At 51.6% G+C, this 12,534-nt stretch overlaps 2 protein-coding genes across 2 annotated transcripts in view; one reads left to right on the forward strand and one right to left on the reverse strand.

The window, feature by feature from the left end:
• Nucleotides 1–12,534, reverse strand: part of LOC311203103 (scavenger receptor cysteine-rich type 1 protein M130-like) — a gene marked incomplete at both ends in the record, with an annotated part of 255,816 nt that overhangs the window by 105,232 nt on the left and 138,050 nt on the right. The gene's annotated exons all lie outside the window — the stretch shown is intronic.
• On the forward strand, nt 2,091–3,017 carry LOC311203025 (olfactory receptor 14A16-like; the record flags this gene model as incomplete). Its single annotated transcript, XM_084277663.1, has 1 exon — nt 2,091–3,017. One exon carries the CDS (start codon nt 2,091–2,093, stop codon nt 3,015–3,017), a length of 927 nt encoding a protein of 308 aa, XP_084133789.1.

Consider the following 12,534-nt stretch of genomic DNA (forward strand, 5'->3'; position numbering starts at 1 on the left):
GCCAGGAGCAGCTCCTCTGCCAAGCACACAGGGCTGGGGACACTGCCTGGAGGCACCGAGGGGAGACCTGTGAGGCTGAGAGAGCTGATGGATGCTGAGAGCTCACTGGAGGAGAAATCTCCACAGCCTCTGCCTGGTATGTCTGTGGGTGCAGAGCAATGCAGGTTCTGTTCCTGGAGGCATCTCCTAAAGCTGGGACATGGGGCAGTGTGTGGGGTCTGTCAGGAGGACAGGTTCTCTCTAGGACCAGAAAGTGCTGCCTGGAAGGGATGCCCTTGTGCCCCATGAGAGGGACAGGGCAGGACAGCTGTCTTCTCCTGGGCATGGTTGAGGAGTGCCCAGGGCTGTCCTTGCGAGCAGGGTCTTTGTGACCCTGGGGTCTGTGTGCTGGGGCAGGGACTCTGCTGCTGCCAGGGTCAGCACTCAGCCTGCCTGCTGGGTTTTCCACAGGGACATAGACAGCACCTCTGGGTTGAAGCAGTGACCCAGGGAAGGGCAACGTAAGGTCCTTCTGCTGTAAGAAAATGCTGCCTGGGTCAGTTTTGCTCCCAGCCAGAGCTGATCCTTGAGAAATTGCAAAGAGAATATTTCTCCAAAGGCAGAGTCTTTGCTTTGACTTTTCCTCTCCTGTGGGCTGTGCTGAGTGTGGTAGATGAGAACTTATTTCTCCCCTTGAGAATATGCAGTGAAAACTTGATTCTCATGAAGATTTTGGAGCCTGGGCTGAGCCCTGCACACACAGATGTTCCCTGGGGCAGTGCCCTGATGCCAGGAGGGGTCTGCAGAGCAGAGCTGAGCACAGGGCATGTTGGATGAGGTCTGTGAGCACAGAGTGGGAGGCGACATGTGCAAAGAGAAATAGCTGAAGGGACAGCTCCAGGCAGCAGAGACATTGTCAGGGAGGGAGAAGGAGCTGCTCCCAGAAATGCCCTAGCAGTGGAGATTTGGTACCTCCTTCACATCCTCCACAGTGCTGACACTTTCCCTCAGTGACCCCCTGAATTCTGCCACCCACCTCAGACTTTGCACTCAGAGTTCCAGTGTTTCAGGCTGAGTCTTCTTGTCAGCAGCCCATCCCCCAGTGAGGAGAAACCCCTGAGTTCCTGTCTGTCTGTCCCTGTCCTTCCAGCCTTGGCTGGAGCATTTCTCGCTGTTTCCTCTCCTGTTCTTGCTGCCTTTGACCAACATTTTCCTGGGGCTCTGGGCATGTCCATTGGTGGGGCTGGCACTGAGCTGACCCTCACTTCAGTACCCCCATCTGTAGGACTGAGGATTTCCTGGGACTCCTGCTGGGCTGCAGCTGCCTCCCACAATGGCACCGCTCTCCCAGGGACTCCTGTGCCCCAGAGAGGAGCCCCATGCAGGAGACATCTCGGCACAGAGGCCGTGGCAATGCCACTCATCACCTGTGTGTGGGCAGCTGCACTGAGCCCTGTGTGTCCCTGGCTGGGAGCAGGGAGCAGAGATCCTCCTTGGGTAGGATGAGACCGTAGGAGGGCTTTGGAGCTCTGCCATGTGAGACTGGATTCCTCAGCTCTCTGTGGGGTCCAGTTTCTTCTGCAGGCAACAGCAGGGTGTGATCACAGAGCGTCCAGCACAGGGCAGCTGAGAGCAGGGCTGATGGACAGAGCAGCTCTCCCCACTCTGCACTCAGGGGAAGGTTTCACTGGCACTGCAGCAGCAATGTCAGGGAGTTCTGACAGGGGAAACACTCCTCAGGTACAGGCAGGAGAAAACCAAAGCTCCAAAGCTCTGCTCTGCCCTCGGGTCAGATTGGCGTGACTGTGCTGAAAAGCTCATTTCTATCCACAGGTGATTTATTCTGAGATCACACCATCCTTCTATTTACTGACTGCTGCCAGGCAGGACTGAGTTCTCCAGAGCCCACAGCCAACCCTCCTCCCAGCAGTGGCACACTCAAGCCAGCACAAAGCAGAGGTCCCAAAAGGGACCTGACAAAATCTTCCTGAATACAGAGTCAATCTGAGGATGTTCCCTAAGACTTGCTAGAGGTTTTTGTCAAAGAGGAGCTCCTTAACTTCTTGCTGCCTTTTCCTCCTTTCACAGGTCTCCACAGTTGATGGCAGCAGATGTCCAACAGCAGCAGCTCCATCAGCCAGTTCCTCCTCCTGCCCTTTGCAGACACACGGGAGCTGCAGCTCCTGCACTTCTGCCTCTTCCTGGGCATCTACCTGGCTGCTCTCCTGGGCAATGGCCTCATCATCATCACCATAGTTTGTGACCACCACCTCCACACCCCCATGTACTTCTTCCTCCTCAACCTCTCTGTTACTGACATTGCCTACATCTCCATCACTGTTCCCAAATCCCTGGCCAATTCCTGGTGGGACACCAGGGCCATTTCCTACACAGGATGTGTGGCTCAACTCTTTTTCCTTTTATTTTTGTTCTCAACAGAGTACTTTCTTCTCACTGTCATGGCCTATGACCGCTACGTTGCCATCTGCCACCCCCTGCACTATGGGACCCTCCTGGGCAGCAGAGCTTGTGTCCACATGGCAGCAGCTGCCTGGGCCAGTGGGTTTCTCAATGCTGTGCTGCACACAGCCAACACATTTTCACTGCCCCTCTGCCATGGCAACGCTGTTGACCAGTTCTTCTGTGAAATCCCCCAGATCCTCAAGCTCTCCTGCTCAGATGCCTACCTCAGGGAAATTGGACTCATTGTGGTCAGTGTCTGTTTAGGTTTTGGGTGTTTTGTGTTCATTTTGGTATCCTATGTGCAGATCTTCAGGGCTGTGCTGAGGATCCCCTCAGAGCAGGGACGGCACAAAGCCTTTTCCACCTGCCTCCCTCACCTGGCCGTTGTCTCCCTGTTCATCAGCACTGCTGTGTTTGCCAACCTGAAGCCCCCCTCCATCTCCTCCCTTATTGTGGACCTGGTATTGGCATTTCTTTACTCAGTGGTTCCACCATCAGTGAACCCACTCATCTACAGCATGAGGAACCAGGAGCTCAAGGATGTCCTATGGAAACTGATGACTGGGTGTTTCTAAGCAGCAACAAACTGTTCACCTTCTTCTGCATATCGCTGGCCACGGAACTCACGTTAGGACCTATATAGGTATTTTTAGTTTTTTGCATTTTGTGTTTCTTCTTTGTCTAAGCTATAATAAGATGGGTGAAGTTCATCTTACTCCTAATTAAGTATCTCCATGTCTTACATGACCCATACACTTTGCAATGACGAGCTGGGCTCTATTTCCATTAGATTTGCCTGGAAATGTGCATGAATTTTTCTTTCTTTCATTGTCTACTGACATTTATAAAAATTTTACAAGCACATTTTCATCAGCTGAACCACTCGACTCCTTGTCAGCAATGACAATACTTTCCCACCAAGACAGAACAGGAGTTTCCTGGCAGTGTGCCATGGAATCATGGAATCGCTTATGTTGGAAGAGACCCTTCCGATCATTGTTTCCAAGCACTGCCTAACCCTGCCAAGTCCACCTCTCGGCCATGTCCTCAAGCACAACATCTACACACCTTTTAAATAATACCAGGGATGGTGACTCCACCACTTTGCTATGAGGACAATGTGTCTCCTCCGAGGCCAAGGGAATGATCCTAAAAGCTCCTCATGTCCTTTTCAGGCTCTACCTGTGTCCACATTAGAAAATGCTAAATGCCCAGATAATGCTCCAAAACAACAGGTTTAAGTGCTGAACGATGTTCCTGGCCTGAAACCTCCCAAGGAAGCCAATAGCAGCCCAAATAACCTTTGAGCTCAGGACTTTCCTTGGCAAGGGAATGGTCCTAACGATGTCTATGTCACTTTCATGTGCTAACAGTGTCCATATTTCAAACTGATAAATCTCCAGCAGTAGCTCCCAAACAAGAGGACTGAGGGCAGAAATATGTTCCTGTCCTGAAACCATGCCAGGTAGCCCAGTAGCAGCCCCAGTACCCTTGGGACTCATGTTTGTCCCTACAAAGGGATCGTTCCTAACAGTGCCTGACATCATCACCTGGGGAGGAATAACCACTGGAATCAGTACAGGCTGGGGGATGACCTGTTGGAGAGGAGCTCTGTGGAGAAGGACCTGGGGGTGCTGGTGGGTGACAGTTTGGCCATGAGCCAGCAGTGTGCCCTGGTGTCTAAGAGAGCCAATGGGATCCTGGGGGGCATCAAGAGGACAGTGGCCAGCAGGTCAAAGGAGGTGATCCTCCCCCTCTACTCTGCCCTGGTCAGGCCCCACCTGGAGTATTGTGTCCAGTTCTAGGCTCCCCAGGACAAAAAAGCCAGGGATCTCCTGGAGAGAGTCCAGAGAAGGGCTACAAAGATGATGAAGGGCCTGAAGCATCTCCACTACGAGGAAAGGCTGAGTGAGCTGGGACTATTCAGCCTTGAGAAAAGAAGGTTAAGAGGTGGTCCTATTAATGTTTGTAAGTATCTGAAGTGTTGGACACAGGGGAAAATGGCCAGCCTCTTATCAATGGTCTGTGTGGGCAGAACAAGGGACAATGGCTGCAAGCTGGAGCACAGGAAGTTCCACACCAACATGCAGAAAGACTTTTTCACAGTGAGGGTTATGGAGCCCTGGGACAGGCTGCCCAGGGGGGTTGTGAAGTGTCCCGCTCTGGAGATATTCAAGACCCCTCTGGACACTGACCTGTGCGACCTGTCCTAGGGAACCTAGTTTGGCTGGGGGGTTGGACCCGATGATCTCTTGAGGTCCCCCCAACCCCTACAATTCTGTGACTCTGTGACTGATAGATACATAGATTGTGAGGCTGATAGATAGATGTGAGGTAAGACGATAGACATATAAGCAGATTGTGAGGTAAGGGGATTGATAGAGAGATTGTGACATAAGGGGATTATGAGGTAAGGTGATTGACTGTGAGGTAAGAACATGGACTGGTAGATAGATGTGAGGTAATGTGATTGATAGATTATGAGATAAGGGGATTGTGAGGTAAAGGGATTGTGAGGTATGATGATTGTGAGTTAAGGGGATTGTGAAGTCACAGAATTGATTGACAGATAGATTGTGAGGTAAGGGGATTGACTGAGGTAGATTGTGTGGTAAGGAGAGTAACTAATCGATTGTGAGGTAAAGGGATTGTGAGGTAAGGGGATTGTGAGGTGAGGGGATTGTGAGGTAACGGGATTGACTGATAGATATAAGGTAAATAGATTGATGGATTTATTGGCTGTGAGGTAAGGAGATTGATGCATAGATTATGAGGTAAGGGGATTGTGAGGAAAGCGGATTTTAAGGTAAGGAGATTGATTCATAGATAGACTGTCAGGTAAAGAGATTGACTAATAAACAGATTGTGAGGTAAGGAGATTGACTGATAGATAGTTTGTGAGGTAAGGAGTTTGATAGTTAGATTGTGAGTTAAGTGGATTGTGAGGTAAGGATTTTGTGACTGTCGCAGTTTTGTGTAGCTGGGTGCTGGGAGAGAACTGGGGCTGTAGAAAATGTCTGGTGTAAGGAACAGCTAGAGCTCTCTGCAGGTCCTGAAGAGTAAACATCGGTCAGTTCAAGGCCATAGGTGCTGCTGACCAGGGCCGAGCGAATCGGTGATGGTCACAGAGCCTCTGGGAATCACATAGAGGAGAAAAAAAACACAAGCAGCTGCAATGCCCATCCTGAAGAGTGGCCAGAGGGAGGTCCCAGGGAACTGCAGGCCTATCAGCCTGACCTCGGTGCTGGGGAATGTGATAGAACAAATCAACCTGAGTCCCATCATGCAGCACATGCAGGACACTCAGGTGATCAGGCCCAGTCAACATGGGTTTAGGAGAGGCAGATCCTGCTGGACCAACCCAATCTCCTTCTATGACAAGGTGACCAGCTGCTGAGTGGATGAGGGGAAGGTTGTAGATGTGGTCTGTCTAGATTTCAGTGAAGCCTTCAAAACTGTCTCCCAAAGCCTTTCCCCCGCTGGAGAAACTACCCGCTCATGGATTCGATGGGTACACTCTGTGCTGGGTTAGAAACTGGCTGGGCAGCCAGGCCCAAAGGGTTGTGGTGAACTGAGTTAAATCCAGCTGCCGGCAGTGAACCCCCTCTTCGACAGCATGAGGAACCAGGAGCTCAAGGATGCCGAGTGGAAACTGATGACTGGACGTTTCTATGCAGCAATAAACTGCTTGTCTTCTGAATAGCACTGACAATGTAACTCCTGTTATGATCAGTTCATATTTAACTGGGTTTTAGTTGTTGGGTTTTGGTTTCGCTCAAGTTTGTCTAAACTATAGTAAGACAGTCAACGTTCATCCCATTCCTAATGCAGTATCTCCTGCTCTTCCGTGTAAGGATGAGCTGTGCTCTCTTTGCCTCACATCTGCTTCCCCAGAAATATAATTTTCCTCTTTTTTTTCCCCCCTTTTATTAATAAAAAATTTGCAAGCACAATTTCATCAGATGAACAGCTCGAGTACTTGTCTGTAATGGCAATGCTTTCCCACCATGACAGGACGGGATAAGGACAGTTTACTGACAAAATTCACCATGAATGTAGAATAATATTGGCCAGTTACACTCACACCCAGTGCTAACACAGGGTTCCTTATTGACCTGACGATTAGAGTGCTGCCTGGCAGCAAAGACAGACTGCCAGAACCAGTACATTATCCACCCCTGTTTCCACACCATCTACATCATGGCCAGATCTTACATTTTCAGAGTACTGGGGACATTCATAACATCATTGATCTATTGTGTAGAACATCTTTCACGGACAGATTTTGTTATGCACCAAAAATTTACTGGCTATCCTTACCTGGAACTAAAACCCCTTTGTGTACATGCTGGACTTCCCCATTTTTTCACATCCCCCACCAAGTGCACCCAGGTCCCTGAGCAAAAGCAATCCCGTGAATGGGTTTGCCTTTGTCTGAAGAAGGAACATCCCAGAGTGTCTTCCCCAACAGGTTTTTCATGTGTAATACAGGGACTTTATGCCCCTCCACGGTCTGTGGAGAACTGCGGTGGTTTGGCCCTGGCTAGAGGCCAAATGCCCATCAAAATCCCCCTATCACTCCCCTTTTCATCCAGAAAGGGGAGAACATAGATAGTGGGAGGGTTAGGATTTGAGATAAGGACAGAGAGCTATCACCCTGGAATTAGCGTCATGAGAAAAACAGACTCAACACAGAATAAATGAAAAAACCCAAATTTATTACACTACAACTACACACCCAGTGATGCCAGAGTCAGGTAATGAGAAGAGTGGCCAGGTCTTAAAGCACCTTCCCCCACCCCTCCCTTCTTAGCAGACTTCACTTTAGTCAGGATTTTTCTCCCATCATCCCCCCGACAGTGGTGCAGGGAGGGGCAGGGACTGAGGGAATGGGGTTTCAGTCAGTTCCTCCTGAGTTGTTTTCCTTCTTAGCTGGGGGGGGTGGGGTGGGGGTGATACACACCTCCTTCCCCTGCTGCGCTGTGGGATCCCACCCACGGCACACAGTCCTCCAAGAACTTCTCCAACTTGAATCCTTTCTATTTGGGCATCATCTCCTCACCACATACCTCAGCACAGCTCCCTTCCTTGGGGTGCTGACCTTCCGACTCAGGCTGCTCCAGCCTGGTCCCCCACAGGGTCACAAATCCCCCACCAAACCTGCTGGGCATGGGTTGGTCTCTTCATAGGCCACAGATGGTCTCTGGTCCTGTCCTTATCTATGGGCTGCAGCAGGACAGCCTGCTTCACCATGGTCTTCCCTACAGGCTGCAGGGGATCTCTCTCTGGCACATGGAGCACCTCATTCCCCCCCCCCCACCTTTATGTCTGCACGGCTTCTTACAGCTTCTCACTCCCTCCCAACATACACAACCACATGGAGATCGAGACCAGCTGTGTGGTGCTTGTATCTCATCCGGGGAGATACCATGGCAAAAGGCCCCAGCACAACACCTGCTCAGCAAGGCAGCTCAGACATGACTAAATGGAGAACCGGCTGCAAGGAGAAGAATTCGGGCCTTGCAGGGGCTGCCATAGCAGCCAGAGGTGCTGAACAGGGATCTGGCCACGAGCACATTGGGCTGCACTGGGAGGAGCGTGGCTGCACAGACAAGGGCCATTCTGGTCCATCTGGACTCAGCACCAGTGAGGCCACCTCTGGAGCAGCCAGTCCCAGTGTGGGGCTCCCCAGATGTGGAATGTGGAGAAACCCTCATGTGGTCACAGAAAGTCTGACCAGATACAATGAGGTGTCTTGTGTGGAGAGACTGAGAGACCCGGGCTTCTTTAGCCTGGGGAAGTGCAGCCTGAGGGCATCCCTCTTTCTGCTACAGGGAGAGAACATAAGAAAGGAAGTCTACATGAAACTGCAGCTTTGAAGGTCAGAGTGGACGTGAGGATAAAGAAATGTCACTCTGAGGGCAGTGCTGTAGTGTAAAATGTCACGTTGAGGAAGTGTGGATGAGCTGGTGGCTTTGTGTCTGTGGGAGCAGCTGGTGAGGACGGAGAGACAGCAGCACAGGCAGGGACATCATGGGGTGAGAACATGGTTGGGAAAGGGGATAAGGTGCCTGCAGGGACACAGGCACAGGTGTGGGGAACTGTAGGATGGGCTGTGGTGCAGCTGGCCAAGGGTGCTGAACAGGCTGAAAGGGCCTGATCAAAATGAGGTCTTTGTCCCTTTGGCTGTGGCTAATGGCCCTGCCACAGAGGCCTCAGAGGAGACACATTGTCCTCGTGGCCATGGAGCATCATTGCCTCCTTGCACCCATGCCAGGGGAGGACACCATGTATCATACCCCTGTCCTTCCATGGGGGTCACACTCCCCACATCCCACGGAAGAGCCCTGAGACACAGGTGGGTGTCAGGATCTCCCTGCCAAGGGGCTGGGGCTCAGCACTTGGCATTTCTGCTTCATCAGACCAAGCCAGGGTGTCCTCAGCATCAGAGCTGCCTGTGCTTTGCCTGGGTTTGTCCTCATGGCCTCCACTTGAAAGGTGTAAGATGTTCATGGGGAGGTTTTGTCAGTAATGGCTCCCAGTAGGGACCATGAACGCTTCAAGTTACTTTGGGCATTGAGTCTGACTGGCATTTTGAGAGGTTTCTTCAGTGTCCTCTTAGTATCTGAGGTCTGTGGACTCAGAAGCAAATATACCATGGGGCTCATGAAAATACAGAAAGCCTTAAAAAGCATATCTGTTCAAGTCCTTTTATTAAAAAAAAATCCAGACTTCTACAAATAATTGGATTTCAGTTAGGTATTTAATGATGAACAGATCAAAGGAATATTACAATGGAGGATAATTTTCCTTCACGGGTATTTTCTGTCATGGCTCAGTTGATTGAGCACAGCTCATCATTACACAGTGTCTGGGTCTCACCAGACCAGGAGATAGTCAGTTTGGAATGGGATGGATGAGGACCATGTTATTATAGCTTAGACAGAACGTAATGAAATAGAAACCAACAACTAAAATCCCTACTAAATCAGAATGGTCCTAACGTGTTACATGGCCAGTGACAGGCAGTTTATTCCTGTTTAGAAACATCCAGTCACAAGTTTCCACATGGCATCCTTGAGCTCCTGGTTCCTCATGCTGTAGATGAGGGGGTTCACTGCTTGTGGAAACACACAGTAAAGAAGTGACACTACCAGGTCCAAAAAATGGGAGGAAATGGATGGGGGCTTCATGTAGTCGAACGTGGCAGTGCTGAGGAACAAGGAGACCACAGCCAGGTGAGAGAGGCAGGTGGAAAAGGCTTTGTGCCGTCCCTGCTCAGAGGGGATCCTCAGCACAGCCCTGAAGATCTGCACATAGGACACCACGATGAACACAAAACAGCCAAAAAATAAGCAGACACCGACCACAATGAGTCCAGTTTCCCTGAGGTAGGCATCTGAGCAGCAGAGCTTGAGGATCTGTGGGATTTCACAGAAGAACTGGTCAAGGGCATTGCCCTTACAGAGGGGCAGTGAAAATGTATTGGCTGTGTGCAGCACAGCATGGAGAAACCCACTGGCCCAGGCAGCTGCTGCCATGTGGACACAAGCTCTGCTGCCCAGGAGGGTCCCGTAGTGCAGGGGGTGGCAGATGGCAACGTAGCGGTCATAGGCCATGACAGTCAGAAGACAGAACTCTGTTGAGAGCAAAAATGAAAAGAAGAGCTGAGTGACACATCCTGTGTAGGAAATGGCCCTGGTGTCCCACAAGGAATTGGCCATGGATTTGGGAACAGTGGTGGAGATGCAGCCAAGGTCAGTAAGAGAGAGGTTGAGGAGGAAGAAGTACATGGGGGTGTGGAGGTGGTGGTCACAGGCTATGGTGATGATGATGAGGCCATTGCCCAGGAGAGCAGCCAGGTAGATGCCCAGGAAGAGGCAGAAGTGCAGGAGCTGCAGCTCCCGTGTGTCTGCAAAGGGCAGGAGGAGGAACTGGCTGATGGAGCTGCTGCTGTTGGACATCTGCTGCTGCCACCAAGTGTGGAGACTTGTCAGAGAAGGAAAGACAGTGATTAGTTAGGGAACTCTTCTTTGAGGAAAACCTCTCCTAACACTTAGGGAATGCCCCCAGACTGATTGTCTGTATGAAGGAGGACTTTTGGCAGGTTTCTTTTTGGGAGGACTCTTTTGTTCTGCCTTGAGAGTTCCACTGCTGGGAGGAGGGTCAGCTGTGGGCTCTTGATAACTCAGTCCTGCCTTGCAGCAAAAAGTAAATATAAGTGTGGTGTGATGGGCTAATTGAACCTTCCCAAACGCGTGGTGATGAGCAGCATTGCCATGGCCTTCTGCATGGGGCTCCTCTCTGGGGCACAAGGCTCCCTAGGAGAGTGGTGCTATTTTAGGAGGCAGCCTGCAGCCCAGCAGGAGCCCCCGGAAGTCCTCAGTCCTACAGATGGGGGTCATGATGTGAGGGTGAGCTCGGTGCCCCAACAATTGATGTGCCCAGAGCCTCAGGTAACAGTGAAGCAAAGGCAGCAAGGACAGGAGGGGAAAGAGCAAGAAATGCTCCAGCAGAGGCTGGATGCTCAGGGACAGACAGGCACTCAGGTGTTTCTCCTCACTGGGGGTTGGGCTGTCAAGAAGACTCCTGATGCTAAGTCTGTGCTGGGTGGCAGAAACCAGGGTGTTTCTGTGGGAAAATGTTTGTACTGTAGGGGATGTCATGGGGGTACCAAATCCCTACTGCCATGGCATTGCTGGGAGCAGCTCCTTCTCCCTCCCTGACAATGTCTCTGCTGCCTGGAGCTGTCCCTGCAGCTGCTCCTCTCTGCCCATGTCACCTCCTGCTCTGTGCTCACAGACCTCATCCAACCTGCCTTGTGCTCAGCTCTGCTCTGCAGACCCCTCCTGGCATCAGGGCACTGCCCAGGGAACCTCTGTGTGTGCAGGGCTCAGGCAAAGCTCCAAAGTCTTAATAAAATTTGTGTTTTCATTGCATATTCTTTGGAGAGAAATAAGTTCTCATCTCCCACAGCACAGCCCACAGGAGAGGAACAGTCAAAGCAGACACTGCCTTGCTGGAAAATGCTTCCTTGATATTTTTTTCAAAGTCCCTTTGGAATGTGTCAAGAATCAGCTGGAGCTGGAAGTAAAGCTGACCCAGGCAGCATTTTCTTACAGAAGAAGGAACCTGTGCTTCCCTTCCCTGGGTCACTCCTTCAACCCACAGCTGCTGTCTCTATCACTGCGGAAAGCCCACAAGCCAGGCTGAGTTCTGGCCCTGGCAGCAGCAGAGTCCCTGCCCCAGCACACAGACCCTGGGTCACAAGGACCCTGCTCACAAGGACAGCCCTGGGCACCCCTCAGCCATGCCCAGGAGAAGACAGCTGTCCTGCCCTGTCCCTCTGATGGGGCACAAGGGCATCCCTTCCCGGCAGCACCTTCTGGTCCTAGAGAGAACCTGTCCTCCTGACAGACCCCACACACTGCCCCATCTCCCAGCTTTAGGAGATCCCTCCAGGAACAGAACCTGCATTGCCCTGCACCCACAGACATACCAGGCAGAGGCTGTGGAGATTTCTCCTCCAGTGAGCTCTCAGCATCCATCAGCTCTCTCAGCCTCACAGGTCTCCCCTGAGTGCCTCCAGGCAGTGTCCCCAGCCCTGTGTGCTTGGCAGAGGAGCTGCTCCTGGCCAGAGCTGTCTCTCTGCAGTGCTGCAATATTTCTGAGCTCCCACTGTCCATCCCAGGAGCCCAGCCCAGCTCACAGCAGAGGAGCAGGTGAAGACATCATACCCTCCATTCCCTCTGGGCTCCTCCCTAGAGCTCCAGGGAGCCTACTTGGAAAGAAACTGAAGTTCTCACTACCTTTCCCTCCCTTGGCTGGGAAGAAATCCTTGTGTCCATTAGAGTCCTTTCTCCTGGTCAAACCAGAGCTGGGCAGGACAATCACCTTTCCTTGTCTCTGCATGAGACAGGACCCCCAGGCAGGGACAGGCAGGGGGGTCTGTCCCCCTGCAAAGGTTAAGGGGCATGGCTGCCTGGGAGCTGCTGGTCCCAGTGCCCATGGGTATTACTGAGGGTGGAGGCCAGGAGAGAGGTGCTCAGACACCAACCCCTGTTGTCAACTGAAGGGCCAGAGGTGAAGCCA

This window comes from Gallinula chloropus (assembly GCF_964237585.1).
Source record: "Gallinula chloropus genome assembly, chromosome: 35".
Classification (NCBI taxonomy): Eukaryota; Metazoa; Chordata; class Aves; order Gruiformes; family Rallidae; genus Gallinula; species Gallinula chloropus.